Raw genomic sequence first — 20,741 nt, forward strand, 5'->3', positions numbered from 1 at the left:
TCTTCCATAGGCTTTATGGATTTCAACTGGAATAGCCCATTTGCAACTCTGAATTACCCAAATTAAAGCCATGACTGATTGATGACTATAACAAAGAAATCACATTATTGTACTTATTGCAGCATTGACTGAAAATGAGCACAACATGTTGTCAGATGTGGAGGAACATTCCGAGAAAGGTGGATTGAGATGGCGAGAATCGTCTATTGATAGAGATCATGTGGGGATAGAAGATGAAGATGATGATGATGATGAACATCTTGGAATATCTAGTGATCCTGATCAGGTAGGGAGGAATAGAGGTTTGAATTTGAATTGAAAATTTGAAATTAAACTGGAAATTCATTGATCGCACGGTCATCTCAAAACAAGGTTCTTCCTGCAAAACGCTGTGTGTGGGTACAACTGTCAAACGCATTGTTTAATTAACCTGTACGCCATTGCAAAAGTGCACATTTTGCGCATGCGTTTGCAGGGAGAACCTCGTTTTGGTAGCAATATGGCAGATCCTTGCAAAAGGTGAATAAGTTTGAAAACTTGAAATTCGCTGATCACAAGGTCATCTCAAAACAAGGTTCTTCCTGCAAAGTGCGTGCTGTGTGTGCGTACAACTGTCAAACGCATTGTTTAATTAACCCGTGCGCTTTGCAAAAATGCACATTTTGCGCATGCGTTTGCAGGGAGAACCTCGGATTTGGCAGCAGCATGGCGGAGCTGTGCAAAAGGCGAATAATAGTCGGATGCATGATGCTTTGTGAAGCAGTGTCTTAGCTAGCCATCCATTCACCCATTGTTTCGGACTGGGATTGATGAAATATGCTTTTTACAGATGCTAAAATGTATTAATATGCTAGGTGACAGAGAGTTTTATTCAAGGAGCTCGAAATATTAAAAGAAAGATTATATTTCAAAACATATTTTAACTCGGTGATCTGCTATATAGTAAGCGGCAAACCTGTTATAAATGTTTAGGTCAAATTTGGATGGACAACTTTGCTAAGATACTGATGGGGAGTGTTTTTAAACATATTTGATTGTCACATATAATGATCAAAATATACTATCTTAGTACCCTGGAAAACATTTCAAATATCTGTGTATGTTCCACTTGGCATATTATTGACAAAATAACAAACTGTAAACAAAATTAATATATACACTGAATCCAACACTTAATCCAATGCTTGTTTAATAAGCAGGCAGGAGGTTTTTCTGCAGGATTTTTTCCATTCCATGAATGAATGCATCGTGTCCGAGTATGTGCTTAAAACATCTGCATCCTTTTTATATTTTGCATTTTGTCACATTATTACAGTAAACTTATTGATACTTCCAAATTCAGAATATGTCTATAAGATCCGCAAAATGAGAACAGCATCTACCTAAATTCATTTTTATGTGACTTAAATTATAACAATGTTTTTTCATCTGATCGATTTTGTTGAAGTCTCTTCATGGAGTGTCTCCAGTTGAAGATGAGATAGAAGATGTCTTTGATTATGAAGAACACCAGCCACAAGGGGAAGAAGATGAAGAACAAAAGGAGACAATAGTAGACAATGAATTCATCAGTGAAGATCAGGTAAAAACGCTGCTTTTTATGTTACCACCACAGAATTTGAAATAGAGAACTTAGTTTTAGTAAAGCTGCTTGCTTAAAGAATAAACAATAATGCTTCATACTTTCTGCAGCTTGCTGCTGAGTGGCATGACGCTTCTTCATACCGCTTGTACTTGTCTGCAAGCTGAGCTGTATGCCGTTGAGCGGTAGTGGCATGGCCATGAAAGCCAATGTTGCCTCTCATTACCATCAAAATATTTTTCCTGTTCTCATACGTCAGAGTGACGCCACTCCTAAGTTGACTTGAATTCAACTCCAAGCGATCTGAGATCACTACGAGTTGAATTCAAGTCAACTCGGGAGTCATCTGCCGCTTTGGGCAAAGCAATGGAGTGATTGGTAATAGGTACATCAGCTTAGCGCTGGTCACAGCTACCGTTTCTGGTGCATCTGCACAGTGAAGCAAAATGGTCCTCAGAGTGGCGATCAGCAGGAAAGTATAAAACCAGCATTAGAATGTTTGTTTTTACTCTTCTCTGTTGTATCATAGAGGTTAGGCAAGTTCCAATATTTTGGGTAGTGGAAGATAGCATTTTGCAAAGCATTTTCAATTAAGTCCATATTTGTCTTCTTCTTACAGAATGACCATGGCATAGACAGACCAACAAGTCTGACATTGACTACCACAAGTACAGATGGAGAAATGTTTATGAACCAAATGTCAGAAGAAGATAGGGCCATACAAGAAGGTAAGGGCACGAATGGCAGTAAAATATAATAATAATGACCATTGTGTAGACAGTCCAACAATGGATACATTTATTTGATGGACAACGTATTAAAACAATGATAAACCTTCTCCAATTGATATATCTAAATGCATCTAAACAATTGTTTTTCTATTCAGGTCAGGTGAGAAATAAAAAAGAAAAGGTAAAGGGGATGAACCTGTGTTCATATGCCAAAGTGCCCATCTCTCTTTCGAAGCAACTTGGGCCAGACTCCTCCATAAAATGTTGCTGTAGGGGATCGCTACACCTCCTCCACAGCGATTCTGTTACCTTCCCAGCATTGAATAAAGGTGATACCCATTTGTACTCCTGGGTGGGGAGAGGCATTAGGGGTGAAGAGCTTTTCCTTCATGCACAACACATTGACGTGGCAGGGATTGAACCCACAACCTTGAGCTACCTTGTGATTATGAGTTAGTCTTAAAGGAGTATTTCGTGATCCCTGCATCCTCCTTTTATGACATTTTTCAGTAGATATCCATGAAAAAATCTTATTCCCAAAATTTCAGTTGATTCTGATTTTGCGTTTGCGAGTTATGCATGATTATGTGTATTACACTGCTCCATAGACAATGTGTTGTAATTTCGTTCTGGTACCAGAACGAAATTCAAATTTCAAGATATCTTTGCTAAACGAATTAATCTGCAAGAAATTTTGTGTACATAAACATTATGTAGCCAGAGGTTTCCAGTGATATAAAAATCTCAACTTTTTTTGAAAAAAGTGGGGGGATGAGGCTGTGGATCACGAAATGCCCTTTTAATTGCTTGTGAAAAGATACGTAATTGCAAAGATTGCAATTGTCATTGTTATCTGGTACTCTTTTCTGCAGATATGGGTGCAAGAGTATCATCGATGCCACCAAATCACATTCCTGCTCGTGTTAAGGTACTGTCTCCTGAACAGATGTTGCTTGGTATTGTTCCTGAAGATACACCACAGGACAGTGTAAGTATATATTTTTGTATGAAAATCATAAATTGATGTAAATCATTGAATGTGAATTGTGCAAATTACGATTCACCGTAATCACAGTTAGTAGTTGTTGATTTAAGCTGCATCAATTTTAGTTCTAAAACTTACATTGCTTCTGTTGATATTTTCCAGCCATAACTATATGACATATGAGATGTAGATTCTCAACCATTATTGTAATGTGTCTCATCTCAGTAGTGATAACAACAGCATAATCTATTTCCCAGTGGCAGATTTGAATCAATGCATTTATGCGGTTGCATCGCCAGTGCACTGACAAACTGCCCTTCTGTGCATGTATATGCCCTGTGGGATAAGATTAGCGTGTGTGATTCAAATCTACCACTGCAAAATCCCACATGGCATAACTCTTAACTTGAGACGAGACACACGATAAAAAGCTATGTCGCTTCTGACAATATATTCCAACCATAATATTATCAGCTCCTATGTCTGCCGTTTTACTTTTTTTTTTGGTAGATTTCCGATGATGTATTTGCAGCACCGGGAGATTCTCAACAATTAATGGAAACTTTTGTCGCCTCTGCTGACTATACCCCAAGCTCATCCAACAAGGAGAACATTCCGCTGGTAGAAGGCCAAGAAGTTGAGGTCCTCGACTCCAAGAGCACATCCCAGTGGTTGGTTCGAACCAGGGACAAGAATACTAAAGAGATCAAACAAGGCTGGGTACCGGCCAGTCATCTGACCTCCATGATGCATCGTAGTAATACCATGTCATTGATAGGGAAGCATGGAAGGCAGGCATCTCGCATAATTGACATATCCGAGTTAGATCAAGTGGATGATGAGAGCTTGAGCAGGAAAGGGGCAGAAGCTGTAGTGAAGAGAAAGTGAGTTATAAACGTATGGGATCCATTTATATATGTAACCTGCTATCACAAAATGAGCATTAAGTTGCAAGTTGGTAGTTTCGAGGTGCTCTGGGGACTGTGTTGGTTTTCTTTGTTTCACACGAACATGTTCAAGGCAGTAGTGTGTCTGTATGTCCTTTGTAAATGGGGGCACAAAGGACATACTACTGGCACGTACAGGTGCGTGGGAAACAAAGAACATCAACTCAGTCAGCCAGGGTGTCTCGAAACTACCAGCTTGCGACTTTACACTCATTTCATGGTAGCAGGTCACATATTTGGTTAATTTTTAGAAATCACTACAGAATATTATTATGGCACAAGCACTTTGTGAAGTCACCTCTGATCTTGTACTTGGTATTGTTTGGGGCATATACATGCACATAGTGGTCTGTGTGCAAGTGCTTGCATGCATGTGTGAAACAAATAGATTATAAAGCAGAATGTGCTTTTGGCATTCAAAAATTGGTGTGGTGATATAGCCAAGTATGTGTGTGTTTGTTTTCACCAACAAAAGTGGACCCACCCACGACATTTAACTGTGGACCCACAGGAACCCTGGAATTCCACGTTCGTAAGAGAGCAAAAGAGGACTCTACACGCCATAATAATGCATGGTTCATCATCGTAGATGTAATACCAGGTCCAGGGTTTGATGCTAAATATCATAACTTGCCACAAAAGTCCACGCTTTTAATAGTAAAATGTCAGTGTGTATAGGTCCACTGTTACGGTGTTAACTACATAGGAGGCTCGTAGGGCCCATGTTTGTTGGTTAAAACATGTAGGGATGTGGGGGTGGGTGCACACATGTTTGCATATCTGTGTGCATACATTTATCATGCATACATGCATGTGTATAATAAAATCACTTAAGTTTTATGGCACAAATATTATGCATTTATTCTAGGGCATCCAGGAATGAAGTTGATATCTTTTTCATAGGGTAAGACTGGAACTCGGATATTGTGCGCAATAGTTGAAATAGTACTTTTCATTCAAAAAGTTTGCAATGAGTATGCTTGCACTAAATGTACAAGAAGTGTGTGATTGGGTTTGGCAGTTAGCCTTTTATGTGATGAAGTTGGAGCCATTCCTGATCAATCTTGACAGTTGGGTATTCCAGTTGAAATCCATACTCCCTATGGAAGACATGACCTTAACCTTACATACAGGGGGTGTGAATTTCAAATGCAGGTTACCAGAATGGGTGATTCCATTTGAAATCTGCACCCCATGTATGGGAGATTAAGATTATGTCTTGGGTATATGGATTGCAACTGGAATAGCCCAGATTGACAAGTCCAAATGCATACTCATTGAAACTTTGTTGCTTGTTCCCTTTATGAGAACTATTCTGGTTATTATTAGTATTTTTAATTGACTTTTAATTTTGTATTGCATGCTTTCCTTTGAGTAATTAAATTTTAAGTTGTTTTAGAGTTACGATATAGTTGCAGGTATGATAATTGTGTCAGTTTGTTCCTAACATGTCTGCATATCCATTAGTTGTTACCCAAACACTTTTTGTGTATGGTATAATATATTTTCAAACTGTTTGCTCAATAGAAATAGTGACTTACTGATATTTTGTCACCACATCTGTGGGACTTCATCAGAAAGTGACTGTGGAGTGCTAAACGTTTTGTGTGTGTTTTAATATTGTTACCATGATAATGTCTGAATATTAGGCACTTCTAACATTTCTCATGATTACAATTACATTCAAAATCTCGTCATTTGATGTCACGCCGATGTGCTAATTTCGTTAAGTGAACATTGTTTCTGCGCATTTTTAAGTTGATGAGTGTGCAATAATAATGTGTGCATCGGCTCGAAGACATCTCGGATCTACCTGCAAAAATTTATGGGATTTACCAATAAGGTCAATTGTTTGTCTGCCATGACCAGACCAACCTTGCTTTGTTTCTTGTGTTTTGAAAAAGAATTTCTTTTAACAATATTATGTTAGTTTATTGTTGTTTTACTGTTCAGCTTCATTATTTTGAGTTATTGTAACTCATGACATCAAAAGGACAGTAATGGATTGGAATGATAAAGAATTCTATCTTTTGCATAAATTGGTTTCATATAGCAGATACCTGCTGCTAACCCTTGAAGTACACTGCTACCATATGTGGCTAATATAGAGTACCAGTGCAGTACCAATCCAGTACCAATGAGTGTACTATTCATGTGATTCCGATATGTGTACTCGGGAACTGGTTCTCTAGAGCCCAGACTACCAAGTATCAAGACCACCAACTTTGGTGCATGTAGTGAAGTCGGCACTGTATAGCAACAATTTTGGCGAAGGCACAAATGTGCCGTCTTTCTTTATAGACATGCACCTGTTGAGAGATGTCTATATCTCGACTTATAACTCCTGTCATCTGGTCAAAATCACCATGGATTTGTGGCTTTACCTAACACCATGGTAAGGGATGGGTGCTAGATGTTTGTCTTTGCTCTAGAGTTCCAATGAAGTAGCTAATCAGCAGTGTACCTCTGGGGTGGCAGAAGTAGGAATCTGGTTGTGTATATCTGTGTTCTACAAAACAATACAGAACCAATTATTATGTCAGCACCACCTTAATATGTCAATTTAACTTTTGTGTTTTATTTGTGTCTTTCATACAGGCATTGCATACAAGACCTTCTTCATGGGGAGCGAGAATTTGTCAAAAATTTGGCTTATTGCATCAACCACTTCATTCCACCTGTTGAGCACCCCAATGTACCTGCTTTTCTGAAAGGGAAGAAGGAGACTATCTTCTGTAACATAAAGGACATATATGAGTTCCACAAAGGGTATGTATCACAATATGTGTAATTTATAAAATACCATGTGAATAGAGGAGCAGATGAACAGCAAAGTTACAACTGGTCTGCAAGGACCTATATATATTCATGCATTTTCATAGGGGCCTGACTCAGTTGTTAAACATACTCATGACCAACAAATAATGTATCATAAGATATCAGGATTGGGCTTTAAAATATATATGCTGTGGTGGATGCAGTGTGGGCTTGGCAATTGGACTTGTGCATTTCATGGAAGAATTGGCCACAAGTGGTGATTTTATCCATCATATGGTGTTCATCTGGTTCTTTATTCATCTGGTCAAGTGCCATTATTAGACCTGAGCAATACAGGGGACTATATCTTTGAAGGATATAATTGGAAAGCTGCTCTAAAATCATTGAAACTTAACCAAGTATTATCGGAAGAAAAAAATGATATGATTTTGGGGTTGATACTTTGAAATGGTATGTTTGCTTTGAGTTTTGTTTGTTGTTAGTAACATTGAAATGATGATATCTCAGGAACTGATGAGTTATTGGGCTTTACATTTAAAAATGATTTTTGTTCTCAGCCCATTCATTTTGCATAATCAAATAGTATTAATAGTATTCTTGTTATTAATGTAAGTTTCTTTTCCCTTTTTATCTGTTAATGAAGTACTTTCCTGAATGAACTTGAGATGTGTGAAAATGATGCTGATAGTATCGGAAAAGCATTCATAAAGTGGGTAAGTAAATCAAGTATTCATTTTGCTAAAAGCTACATGCTTGTAAATCTATGAAGTCTGTCATTGATCATTGTCATACGACTCAAACCAAGGATATTTTTTGTATAGCATGAACAAACAGAGGATAACTAATAATATCAATGTAATAAAATGAATATTATTTCTGTTTATCTGGACTTACTATTTTGATAGTGAGAGTGTCATGTCTCATCCAAGAAGCATTATCAGGCTGACTGATCAGACACTGAACTATTGACCTGTGACGCACTTGATGGTATGACATCACAGGAGAGTCGTCGAGGTAGTATATTGATTGCTGCTTCGTAGGTCCTTGAAATGTTGTAGCAAAGTCCCCCTCCTCTGTTGAGCGAAGGTTTCTTTCGCCGGACATGTATGACCTCCTTGACCCCTCTTTCAAACCACTTATGTTTTACATCAAGAACATAATATCAATGGTTCAGTTGAGGTTGTATCACATTCAGCTTACAGCCTTGTGTAAGCAAGGGTCAGCTAACGTTTTGGGGGATATCACCAATTTTTTTCTGGTGCAAAGGCATTTTTTGCCTTGGATGCTACTCGCATTCTATGAATTGCATACTTAGGCATTTCTCAGGTTATATACACTGGCTAAGTGACATAGTTAATCGGATTAACTACCTTGGCAATAGATGAATACAATTTTGACTATATCGCCCCGCACTACAACATTCATGCGGTACTGATGCAGTGAGCCATAGATGTCAAAGAAATGCTAATCACTTGCACCTGTAAGATTAGTCTCTTTGAAAAGAGCGGTATTGTATTTAATCTATTATATGATTGAAGACAGGTGATGAGTGCAACCTGCTGTAGTGCAAAGCGATATATTCAAAAATTGTATTCATCTATTGCTATGGTAGTTAATCCGATTATGACGTCACTTCGCCAGCATATAGGGACAGTTTATAATAAGAAACTGTTAATCTTGGCTTCATAAAAAATTCAACGATATAATGAACGGTTGTACTTTCCATTGTATTGCAGGCACCTAACTTTGACAACCTGTATGTGAAATACTGTCAGAATATGAATGCAACTGTAAAGAATGAAATGACAGCTGCTGTCAAGGATTTCTTTGCTGTAAGTAAATAAAATCATTCAGGCCATGTGGAAGCACGTTTCCACACGTTTAGAACTTAAAAGTTCTGATGGGATACTAGTTAGGGTAATAATATCAAGCAAAGCTTTTCTATTACTTCAAGTAACTTCAAACTGGTTAATTATTAAATCTTGTGTGCTTACCTTAAATGGGTTTGACCTTATCCCCCATTTTTCTTCATCAAAAGTGAGATTTTGGTATCAGAAGAAAGCTCATACTTTTTTCAATAACCCAGTAAAATGCAATACCAGACATATGTTACGTTTAGACAAAACCCTGGTGAATTGTGGTAGCCACACAAGAAGTGTATGTACTATCCTATGGGACATGGCTATACACAATTTTGCTTCTCATATCAAAAGTGCTGGGGCAATATAATTGAAAATTTGGCTTTAATGGTAGGCCTCAATGTAAGATAGAAAAGAGAACATGAAATGATTGCAGCACACCCAATATAAGTTAAAGTATCATTCTGGTTTCCCCTTCTCATTTATTATAACAGTTTGCAGAACTTTCATTAATTCATTATTTCATGTGCCTATATCCTGCATGTACGTTATGCCTCTTGTAGTTTGTTGTTTTAAACAACAAATTTATCTTTGCCAGTATTTTGTTGAATCTGTCAGGAACCTTTTTAATTGGATGTCTTTCTGAGTAATTTACTGAATTGACCGTAATTTTTTCATCTGATTTATTCTACAGCGATATGGTGGGCGTAAAGGTCCAGGAGAGATGGACATTCATTCATACCTTATCAAACCTGTGCAACGTATCAGCAGATATACACTAATTATCAAAGACTTGATTAAGTACACTGTGAGAGCCAACCAAGATTGCAAACATCTGCAGGTAAGAGGTCTGGTACAAAATAGCAAGAGATTGTGTTGGTTGGTGGGGTTCTCATGTAGATACAGAAGGCTTTGCAGGGATGTAACTTATCTGGAATTCTGGAAATAGGGCCGTAATATTTTTTTGTATTTTTTTTTACATTTCTGGAATTGGATCATGATCTCTGCAAAAAAAGAGGGGGGTGAAATGCTGTAGCCTATTTCGTGGACAGGCTCCAATAAATGTTTAATGCCATGCGCAAGCTCTTGCCATGTGGTCAAGGGCCAGATCGCCTGATTTTGTAACCAGAGAAGATTACATCTTCTCTGATATAATGCTGTAGAAAATATAGGAGCCATATAATTGTTAAAGAATCTTTAGATCCACCACTGAACAAAAAGATAGCAACCAACAAAATAAAATCTTAGGGTGTTCTCTCATTGTGTCTTTGAAAAAATGCAGCTCAACCAGTAATAGACTTCGATTCTACCCATGTGTCATGTGTTGAGTATGTTGTAAAGCACATCTTAGATACCATATACCACCTGTCACCTTGTAGTTGAAGTTGAGGAATGTTTACATGTTTGTCTTTGTTGTACCCTTGTTTTCAGACTGCATGTAATGTGATGACTGAAGTCCCCAAGAAAGCTGACAATCTCCTCACTATCAGTCTTATTGAAGGCTTCAGAGTAAGTGTTTAGTCCAGTAGAATAGTCAAAGGGGGTGGGAGGGGTAGGGGCAGTCTCACACTGCATGTAATGTGATGACTAAAGTCCCTGAGAGCGCTGACACCCTCCTCAATATCAGTCTTATTGAAGGCTTCAGAGTAAGTGTTTTGTCCAATAGAATAGTCAAAAGGGGGTGGGTGGGGTAGGGGTAGTCTCACACTGCATGTAATGTAATGACTAAAGTCCCTGAGAGCGCTGACACCCTCCTCAATATCAGTCTTATTGAAGGCTTCAGAGTAAGTGTTTAGTCCTATAGAATAGTGAGTAGAGTAAGGGAGGAGGGAAGAAGGTGGATCTATAGACCTGGATGAATGTAATGAATGAATTTCCCAAGAGTGCTGACAACCTTCAGTTTTATTGAAGGCTTTAAAGTGTGTATTAAATCCTGTAGAATATTAAAGTGGTGGATGGGATAGTGGTAGGGGTTGTGTGTAATATGATGACAGAAATCCCCAATAAACTGAGAATCTGCTCAGTATATACATGTATGTCTGATGAAGGCTTCATAGTAAGTGTTATAGCACTATCGGTTACAAACATATTAAAGAAATATTACTGTCAAACTCCCTCTTATAGCATTTTACCCAGAATGCATTATTAATAAGGTAAAAATCCATTCTTGTGGCTGAGCTGACATATTAATAAATATTCTTAAATGTGGGTGATCAAGCGACAGCCTCCCCCAATTTACCTCATCAAAACTGAGATTTGATAACAGTAGAAAGCTCGTAATAGACGGTTCCCGCATCCTGGAAATTTGTACTAGGTCTTTGAAAATTGGAATTTTACCTACAGTATAATTTTGACAAAATTTGGGGAGTGAAGAGGAGTTAATACATGCCGCACAGAGAGCCGCATCATGATTTTTGTGTTGTGGTAAGTCCTTCAAAATCATGCTTTTGGACCTTGAAAGTCCTTGAATTTTAAAGGCTTCAAGGTACAGGAACCCTGAATAGACCTGTCAAAGATGTCCGATGATTTTGCCTTGTTATGTGTGTAAATCACAATACCCAGATTTTGCACTTTAGCTACCACTATACTTCTGCACCACAAGTATTTTTTTATAAAATTACCCTAATTTTCGGGAGAGGGAAAATATTAAAGTTGAGAAAAGCACCCAAATATTCCACTTGGGTGTATTTTGAAAAAATTGTTGGGTGTATTTCAAAGATGTTTTACTTTAGTAAAACCTAGATGAGCTTATCTGTATACCGCTGCATGGCCGCAAACGTAACCGTCTTGGCTGAAACATGCATGTAAATGAATAAAAAAATGTACTGCAAGACTTTTTCACACCACGTACGTCAAAGTTCACTTTTCAATGTGCAAACTGTAGTTAGGATAATAAAAACGACTGGTAAGCAAGTCTACTAAATGATCTCAAAATCTGAAGAAAAAAAATGGCGAACCGTCGCCTAACCCTTTCCAGAACTAATACAGCATATTTAGCCATTGTCAACATGGGGTCATCGCCAGGAATATTTTCCTTATATAAAAAACTAACACCTCCGCTATATGGTATTTCATGATATAACATTAATGGAAAGAAAAGTGCAAATGCTTTTTGTCTTTCGAATCGGACGAATAACAAACTATATGACGTCATGATGTAAACAATGTCCGGGTCATTAATAATTAATTAGGTAAACCCAAATATGGAAACCTCCAAAACTATTCAAATTAGGTGTTCGACGAATCAGAATACGATCAGCCCACTTCCAAAATTATGCAAATGAGTTGAGGCGGTTACGTAAACATGTACACTAATGCGACTCTTGTGTATACCGACCTCTGTGGTGTATTTTGAAAAAATTGTTGGAAAATGCATCCAAAATGACACAATTTGGGTGTTTTGTTGGCCTTCAGTGACATGCCAGCATGTTGGACAAGAATGTTGAATTTGGTTTTGAAATTGCCCTAATAGCCCACAACTGACGCAGTGTGTTTGTTTATTAATGGTGTGGAGACATCCTTGGGTCCTGATGGGACCAAGTTAAAACAAAATTCTATAGCCAGGCTAAAAAAACCTATATACGCATGCTGGCCTAAATGGAAAGAACAGAGAGAAACAGATTTGAAGATGGGGAAAGGAAGGCCACTCCCAACAACTCAAGTGAACAATTCAAGAGAAAGGCAATTCTTATCCGGTCTCAGTCAGCCTAGTTGTAATTCATTTGAATACAAATTCAGTACTAAAATATGTAATAAGCACCTTGTCAAATGTGACCAGCTCCAACAAAACCCGGAACAAGTCGCCAGACATGTTTCTGAGTTATAGGCCATTAAAGATGACATTCCTATAAAAAAAAAAATCAAATTTTGGAATTCTTAATTTCATGATATTTGACTATGGGACTAAGTGGATTTTCAAATCCTTGAAAGTACTTATTAAAAAGAGGTTTATTTAGTCAATAAATAACACTTGAACTATGATAATCTCTATTCAATCCTGTGTAAGGCAGGAAACTAATTAGACCATTACTCAGAAGAGTAATTTGGCAAAAATATCAAGGTATCATTTACAAAATTATCCATATCTTGAAAAGTATTGGTGCTATTTATATAATTTTGGTATCATTTTAAAACTTATTGTCTAGTGCTTACATTTTTATTCAAATCATGTAATTGTCAAAAATGTGACTTGTTCCTGGTTTTGTCAGAGCGGGTTACAAATTGATTGATGGTTATCCTGAGACATAATTTTAAACAAACCGGCAAATTAAATTCAAAAGTTTTTAGGAGTGTAATGTAGGTGTTGCAGTTCTAAATTGGATTAATATTCATCTCATTTGTGATATGAAGACATTTGAATGCTGGTTTGAGTATTTGCTGCAATACTGCCCTCTGCCAAATTAAAATAATGCAGTGATCAACAATTTGTTGTTTGATACCCAGGGTTTAATAGATCAGTAAAACAAGGAAAATAACAACTGCCAATACAAATTCCAGAGATTGGAGTATCTTTTACAACTGACAAGATAGCAATTTGTTATGAGCATGTATTTTTGTATATTAGTGGACAAAGGATAAATCCCATTGCCATTTGCTTAGCTCTAAAACGATTGTATAATTTGGGAATGGTTTGTGAATAGAAATTTAAGGTGCATTTAATTTGTGTAGGTCATGCTAGATTCCAAGGGTTGTTGTTTGTAACATGAACAGCATTAAAAAAAAGAATGAACTCAGATTGTATTCATTTATTTTTATTTATTAATCATTAGATCAAGAAAAATACAAATTTATTTTGTATCATGAGGCAGAGCTGGAATTTGAACCCAAGACCTATGGGCTTGACACGTGTGAGAACCAGCAAGTGATGATCTAACTAACACGTGTATTTTCAAAAGTAACTTTTGGAAATAGGGATGCCCCATGCAATATTGATGGATAAATTGTTAGCTTGCCTATAGATTTCTAGAGTATCATATTGCTTCATAAGAGTTTTTTGGGAGGGGGAGGGGGGGGGGCAACACCTTGTGATATTATAAACATCTCAAAAAAAGTAACTGATCCCCTTAAATAATGACCATTATTCAAAAGCGTGTGATTGTATTACAAATCTGTAAAATGTGTTGGAAACAGAATTTATTTCTGCACATTTTGACACCTCATTTGTAGCAATTGATTAAACATTGACATCACATCGTACATTTAAATCAATGTACCCCAAGATTTGAAAGTTGCAGTAAATTCTATTGATTTTGCATTCAGTGTAATGGAAGGAAATCTGTGTAATGATATCTGAGTGTTTTTGTGTTGTAAAATTTGTATGTAAATCTGGACCTCACTACATTAAATTGACCGGTGTTTTATTGTTGTCTGGGCTATCATATTAAATGAGATGTCAAAATGCGCAGAAATAAATTCTGCTTCCAACGCATTTTACAGATTTGTAATAGCCCCTTTTTTAATATTGGCCATTATTTAAGGGGGGTTAGTTACTTTTTTGAGATGTTTAGTTTGAGAGGGGAGCAATAGCTAGCCAATATTCCCCACAGTCTCTAAGTAGCAATTATTTTTGACAGTTTCACCCCTGTCTCATGAATAAGCATTATCAAAGAGATACAAAAAGCCTCAAAAGTCATGTTACCAAAAGACATTTTTTTAATTGTGTGATGTACTCCAAGTAATTTAAGTTGATCATCCAATTTGTTCTGACATTGAAAATTATTTCATGTGACAAGGGAAACCCCCCCCCCAACAATCAATTGTTCATTCATTCATTCATTAATTCATTCATATTTTATTCATCAAGCATCATACAAAGATTACATTATACAATATACATGATACAATATATATTATAATAATAGTTAATTGCAATTAAGAATATATAAAAATGAAATTATTGTTTACAATGCAGTATATTCGTATGAGATCAATTTTAATACAAAATTCCAACTTATGAGTTGTTCAACACTTAAATAAAGATTGTATATGGAAAACAACAATGATCATAGTTTGGCGTTACATGCAGAATGCAAACACAATGCCCAACAAAGTTTAACGGGTGCATAGTGAAATTATCTAGAGGTACAATATTTGCCCTCTGTGAGCGACACACAAACATGGCTGAATCGGTACTCTTTGAGTCTACCTCATTGAGTGCAACTGAATACAGAGACCAAAAATCAACACATTGTATAATTGAAACGCTCAAGCTGGACTTATTAGGATTCAGTTCAGGTAGGCTTCTTGTAATGCAAAAAATATAAATATTATTGAATGCTGCCAAGGAAATTCCTTGCTCTCCAAGAGCAAAATCATTAATATTTGTTTTAAACATGCCATTATTATAATCTCTAACTGAAAATCATTTAAATGTACAATCCAACCTCTTTTATCCGGACCAAGCATTGGAGGGATAAGTGAAAAATCCGGATATGTGAATTATGTGTTATTCTCCATTGAATGACAAGTGCCAAAATTGGAACAATAAAAGATTACTCGACATGGGGTAATTCACTGAAATATGATATTTGATTGACATAATTATATGCAACATAGATGTCATTCAGAATGCAGAGAGGTTTTCCTGTGAAATTCACATATCCGGATAACCGAGAGATCTGTATAAAAGTGGTCTGGATAAGGGAGGTTGGACTGAATTGAAATATATAGCTCCAAGCATGGATTGTTTATGTGCAGAAATAATAACAAAATGATGCCCATTTTTAGAGTACTTAAACAAAGTCTTCCTTGAATGGTTGTCCTCTTATTTCGGTACCATTTATCTTGACATGAAATGGTGGCATGTTCCGATATGTCCTGTATTCAATTGTATAAGTGCCATCATTGTTGTCTTGTACATTTAATGAGTCTTCTCCTCGTGTAACTTCTACCTTGACACCGCCAACATTCATCTTATGTCCAATCACACTTACTGTTTGAACCATACATGCTTTTGAACATCGTATGTCCCTACTGGCAGTCCTAGTAAAAAGGTACATTGCTGTGGGTCCACCTGTTGCTCCTGTTCATGTGATGTCAATGTAGATTCTGCTTTACCTGGAGTAGAGCTGCTCTGATTTGTAGACTTAATCTTCTTACTTCTTTCCTGCTGAGGCTCCTGCTTCCATTGAATATCACTCAAATCCTTCAGTGATTCTTGAATCTGTGCCATAGCCGAATGATGCTTCTCGGTAAATTCAAAGTCAGTAGGGCCCCTATTATCTGATCCAGTCTCTGGTAACGCTACTGTTTGTAGTTCGTTCAGTCTCTCCATGATTTGGTGGTGTGAGATTAGGAGCTGTGTTGGATGCTTCATATCACATGATTGGGTTACCAATTCAGAAGCACTGGTGATTTGAGCTGTGAGAGAGTCTATAGATTCAATGCTTACAGCCAAATTGTTTGTCTCTGTTTCATACAATTCTGTCAAGTGTCTTTCAGCTTTAGATTTGTTGCGGTTAAGGTCAATTTGTTGATGCAATTTCCGAACCACATCAAACATTTCTCCCTGTTTCATTTCATAGTTGGTGGTCAGTGTTTTCTGCTGACCTTCCAAAGCTAATCTCTTGCGACCTAATTCCTGCTTTCTCTCATCAAGTTTGGCTACAGATTGGTGCATATCATCAATTATCTTTTCAACATCCACCATTGTCGAAACCACATGGTGCTTTAAATTGCCTAATTGTGAATGCGCATCTTCACATTTTTGACACAAAAAAACATCACAATCATGACAAAAACTGGTTGTTTGATGACTGTCACAACTACCACAAGAGATGATGAACAAATCCTGGCACTCCTCCAGATTTTCAATGCTGAACTTGTTTGGTAAACTATTCACAGTTCCCTCTGGTAATTTGATCAATTTGCGACATTTTGGACACTCAAACTTTGAAAGCTTACCAGCAATACTTTGTAGACATACCTTACAATAGGTATGTAGACAAGGCAGACATTTTGCGCAACGTTCATCATTGTCGTACAGGTTGGCACAAATGGAGCAAGTTAAAAAATCTTCTTTGAAATCCTCCATTCTGTGGGCTGGTGGCAATGAAGCAGCCATATTGAATTTTTTATTACTGTAGAAGTAGCGCTAAATCAATGTGTATACTGACAGGTTGAATTACATGAAGATACCAGCTTGTTGAGGTGCATGGTACAAACTGATACTGTTGATGCAAGACCTATATACAATCACACAATACAATTTCACAAGAAATAAGATATGCACTCTGCTCTTGAAGGATGGTGCACCATTGTCAGATATGTCTCTGACTACTCCATCTGGTAGGCTATTCCAATGATCTATATCCCCTTACAATACAAGGGGCTATTCCAGTTTAAATCCATACACCCCTATGGAAGACATGAATTAATCTCCCACGCAGGGGTGTGGATTTCAAATGGAGCCACTCATTCAGGTAAATCAATTTGAAATTTATACTCCCTGTGTATGAGATTAAGATCATGTCTTCCATAGGGGGTGTATGGATTTCAACTGGAATAGTCCACTCCCTTACAATTACCTGTTGTTGGTTTATTTATTAGTTTCTAGGATCTGACCATGTTTTTTAAAATATATTTATTGAGTGAAACTTTTTTTTAAATGCTCGCAATATGAATTTCATTAAAATAGTTGATAAGGATATTGTTTATCAATATTTTTATTAGCCAGTGGCACTGTAGGCTGAGTTTGTCTTTAAACTTTTTTTACATAATTATAATGTACTTTAATGAACAAGCCTACCCTGCAAAATTAGGTGCTGTATTTGTAACAAAATTTGAGATTTTTAATAAAATCACGGAACATTTTGTATGGTCAAAATAGTAGTAGAAAATACATATGGCTGAAATGTTGTGTTCTGGGATGTTTATAATACATTGAGCCAATCAACCACATTATAACGATCGACTGATAGACATGCATTGACAATATAATGCTGGAATGAAATTGTTATTTTCTGTTATTTTACCTCGTTTGTTTGGCTCAAAATCAAAAGGGCACATAATGATATTAAAAACGTAACATTTTGGGGACAAAAAATAAGAATCAATTTTTTTATGGAAATGTTACAATATTTCTTTAACCAACAGCACAAGACTAGCAGTAGTATATTGTAGGCATGTTGTCATGATAATTTGACAGGCCACGATATTTTGATGGTAAAAATGTGTCTTCAATTTAAAACTGAAAAGCATGCAGATGACACAGAATATACCGAGAGTGACCAACCCAACAATGGTGCCAATGACAATACCACTAGCAATAGGGCCTCCCGACAATGGTGCTAATGACAATACCACTAGAGCCACCAGATACAGACTAACAATATTTTCATGTTTTTTCGAAACGGAAACTTGGTCAAATAAAATGTTTTTAAACTTTCCTCATTGTCGCCATTATCGATTATCGCGATATGTGTACATCCATATCAAAACGATGCACTTGTCGGCTGCTACATGTGTCTCATTTCAAATAATAGCTAGGAATAAGTACCAGACTCATCCCAAGTGGAGGTCACTTCAAATCATCCCCAGGTCACATGGTTAAGGAATGTTCTCTGTATTCGTAAACCATGTGACTTGGAGGGATTTGAAGTGACCTCAACTTGAGTTGAGTCTGGTATTTATTCCTAGATATTATTTAAAATGAGACACATGTAGCGGCCGACATGTGCATCGTTTTGACATGGATATACACATGTTTTGCTGGCGATATTGTGATATTGAAAAAGTGGCGATGAACATGCCTAGTATATTGTAGGATATAGTTTGATCTACTCGTAATCGGCAGGCCTTGAAACATCACAGATTGATATCAATATATTTTATTTTGAGAATTGTCTTGTGACATCTCGCCAGAAGCATTACAAATTATTAATTGAAGTCCTATACTGTGTCTACTTTCTTTAACAAGCAAAATATAGACCATGCATGTCAACTGTATCACTCTTAAAGTCAGTCTACTTTTCGGTTTATAGGGGTGTAAGCCGAACAATTCCTGTCGATTGCGAGCTGATCAAACTGTAGTAGTAATTACCACAAGGATTTGTCCATATTGCAATGAGGTCTCCTGCATTTATTAGTAAAATAATTGTGCAAACACACATCAAAAATAAAAAGTGATCATTTCCTCCCCCCCCCCCCCCATCTTATTTAACTTGGGAAAATCATTTGGTATTGAAACACACTGCTCTCCCATGATGCCCAGTGGCCATGGTAGGGTGTACAAACAGCCATGCATTACCCTGATTGGAACTGTCTGCGAGATCTTTGTTATAACCTGCATATGTCCCCTAATTCAAATGCATGTAATGGAGAGAGCATACATTGATTATAAATGTTGCCTCCATCAGGGATTGAACCGGGGACCTCTCAGAGTCAAACACTTTAACTACTGGACCATGCCACTCTCTTATCAGTTGTATGGTCTGGAGGTACGGGCTATTCCATTTAAAATCCAAACTACCCCAGTGGAAGATTTAGCTAAAGTCTTCCACAGTGGGAGTATGAGTTTCGAATAGAATAGACAATTGGGTAACTTCCATTTGAAATACTCACTCCACTTGTATAAGATATAGGTAATGTCATAATACATTGGGAGTATGAGTTTCAAAATGAATAACTCTTGACAATTTCATTTGAAAAACATACTCCCTCGGAAGATATTTCCATAATCTTCCACTGGGGTAGTGTGGATTTCAACTGGAACAGTCCAATGTACAATGTAGTAAATAGTCTCATGTTCAATTCATAGAATAGCTCATAATTGTGCCTCTTATTTTATACAGGGTGATGTCAAAAAACTTGGTAAACTGCATCGTCGGGATGAGTTCATAGTATGGCATGGTAAACCCAAGGGCCGGTCTAAACCCAGGATGGTGTTTTTATTTGATGAGATGCTCATGTTTACCAAAGTGAAGAGGATAAATGAGACAACTAAGAGAGATCATAACAAGGATCCTATTGCTGGATATGTCTACAAATCACATATTGCGGTAAGTCTGAGGCTTTAATAGTTGTCTTTTTATGCCTCCACTGCGAAGCATACATGTACTAATTTTTGTCCAAGAAACTCCATACCTCTAGATGCTGTATCACTGGTTCTCAACCCTAGAATGGATTTATAAAGCTAACGGAGTAGATACTGACAGATAAAACAAAGTCAAGAGAACACAATATAATGATTTTAGTTTACAGTCTATTCTTAAGGTAGGAAACTCGGTTCCCACACGTCGGCAAGGAAAAAATTATAAAAAATATTCCGCCTCTTAGTGTACACCTCTTGATTTTTATGTGTAATCTACACACCCCAATGCTTGAAACCACAAAATATTTGAGTTGCTAATTTGCATTAATTAATGAATATCAATTAATTAGTTCAACCTTAATTTTACGACTAATGATTATTGCTAGCAAAAACTTCAACTCTGATTCCAACTTTTACTATCGGAAAAATTGTAAATAAATATTATCTAAAATCTCTCGCCAGCTTTTTCGCCTAAGTCCATTAATTACGTAATAGCACATGTTTCTAGTCTGTGAAAATATTGATGTCATTAAAAATTTATTTCTGCTTAAAGAAGCTGAAAAGTAACAAAAGCTGGCGAGAGAATTTAGGTAATCTTGTTGTGTTTAACTTTCAATTTAAAAAAAATTTCTACATTAAGTCAATTTTTGTGACAATAATTCTGAAAATCCCCTATTTTAGGCATTTTTTACAGAAAACACTTCTGCGTGTGTAAGTGTCCAAATATTACGTAGCAGATGGCAAATTTCATTCATAAAGAAAGATCTATTTACAACAATTAATCTTTGCTACTTCAAAAGTCTCTGACCAAACACTAATACTTTCACTGG

At 36.7% G+C, this 20,741-nt stretch overlaps 2 protein-coding genes across 2 annotated transcripts in view; both read left to right on the forward strand.

Moving 5' to 3' along the window:
• LOC140167685 (uncharacterized) overlaps nucleotides 1–13,755 on the forward strand; it is a 77,903-nt gene extending 64,148 nt beyond the window's left edge. Inside the window, exons 12-24 of the mRNA XM_072190984.1 lie at nucleotides 123–286; nucleotides 1,448–1,582; nucleotides 2,202–2,310; nucleotides 3,186–3,301; nucleotides 3,809–4,182; nucleotides 5,114–5,149; nucleotides 6,844–7,014; nucleotides 7,667–7,736; nucleotides 8,760–8,855; nucleotides 9,577–9,723; nucleotides 10,314–10,391; nucleotides 12,355–12,595; nucleotides 13,652–13,755. Coding sequence (XP_072047085.1) covers nucleotides 123–286; nucleotides 1,448–1,582; nucleotides 2,202–2,310; nucleotides 3,186–3,301; nucleotides 3,809–4,182; nucleotides 5,114–5,149; nucleotides 6,844–7,014; nucleotides 7,667–7,736; nucleotides 8,760–8,855; nucleotides 9,577–9,723; nucleotides 10,314–10,391; nucleotides 12,355–12,595; nucleotides 13,652–13,755 — 1,841 coding nt within the window. The remainder of the gene's footprint in view (nucleotides 1–122; nucleotides 287–1,447; nucleotides 1,583–2,201; nucleotides 2,311–3,185; nucleotides 3,302–3,808; nucleotides 4,183–5,113; nucleotides 5,150–6,843; nucleotides 7,015–7,666; nucleotides 7,737–8,759; nucleotides 8,856–9,576; nucleotides 9,724–10,313; nucleotides 10,392–12,354; nucleotides 12,596–13,651) is intronic.
• Nucleotides 13,756–19,285: 5,530 nt separating this feature from the next.
• The window catches only part of LOC140167686 (uncharacterized), a 48,725-nt gene continuing 47,269 nt past the window's right edge, over nucleotides 19,286–20,741 (forward strand). The window contains exons 1-2 of the mRNA XM_072190985.1: nucleotides 19,286–19,318; nucleotides 19,673–19,879. Coding sequence (XP_072047086.1) covers nucleotides 19,286–19,318; nucleotides 19,673–19,879 — 240 coding nt within the window. The remainder of the gene's footprint in view (nucleotides 19,319–19,672; nucleotides 19,880–20,741) is intronic.

This window comes from Amphiura filiformis, chromosome 13 (assembly GCF_039555335.1).
Source record: "Amphiura filiformis chromosome 13, Afil_fr2py, whole genome shotgun sequence".
NCBI lineage: Eukaryota > Metazoa > Echinodermata > Ophiuroidea > Amphilepidida > Amphiuridae > Amphiura > Amphiura filiformis.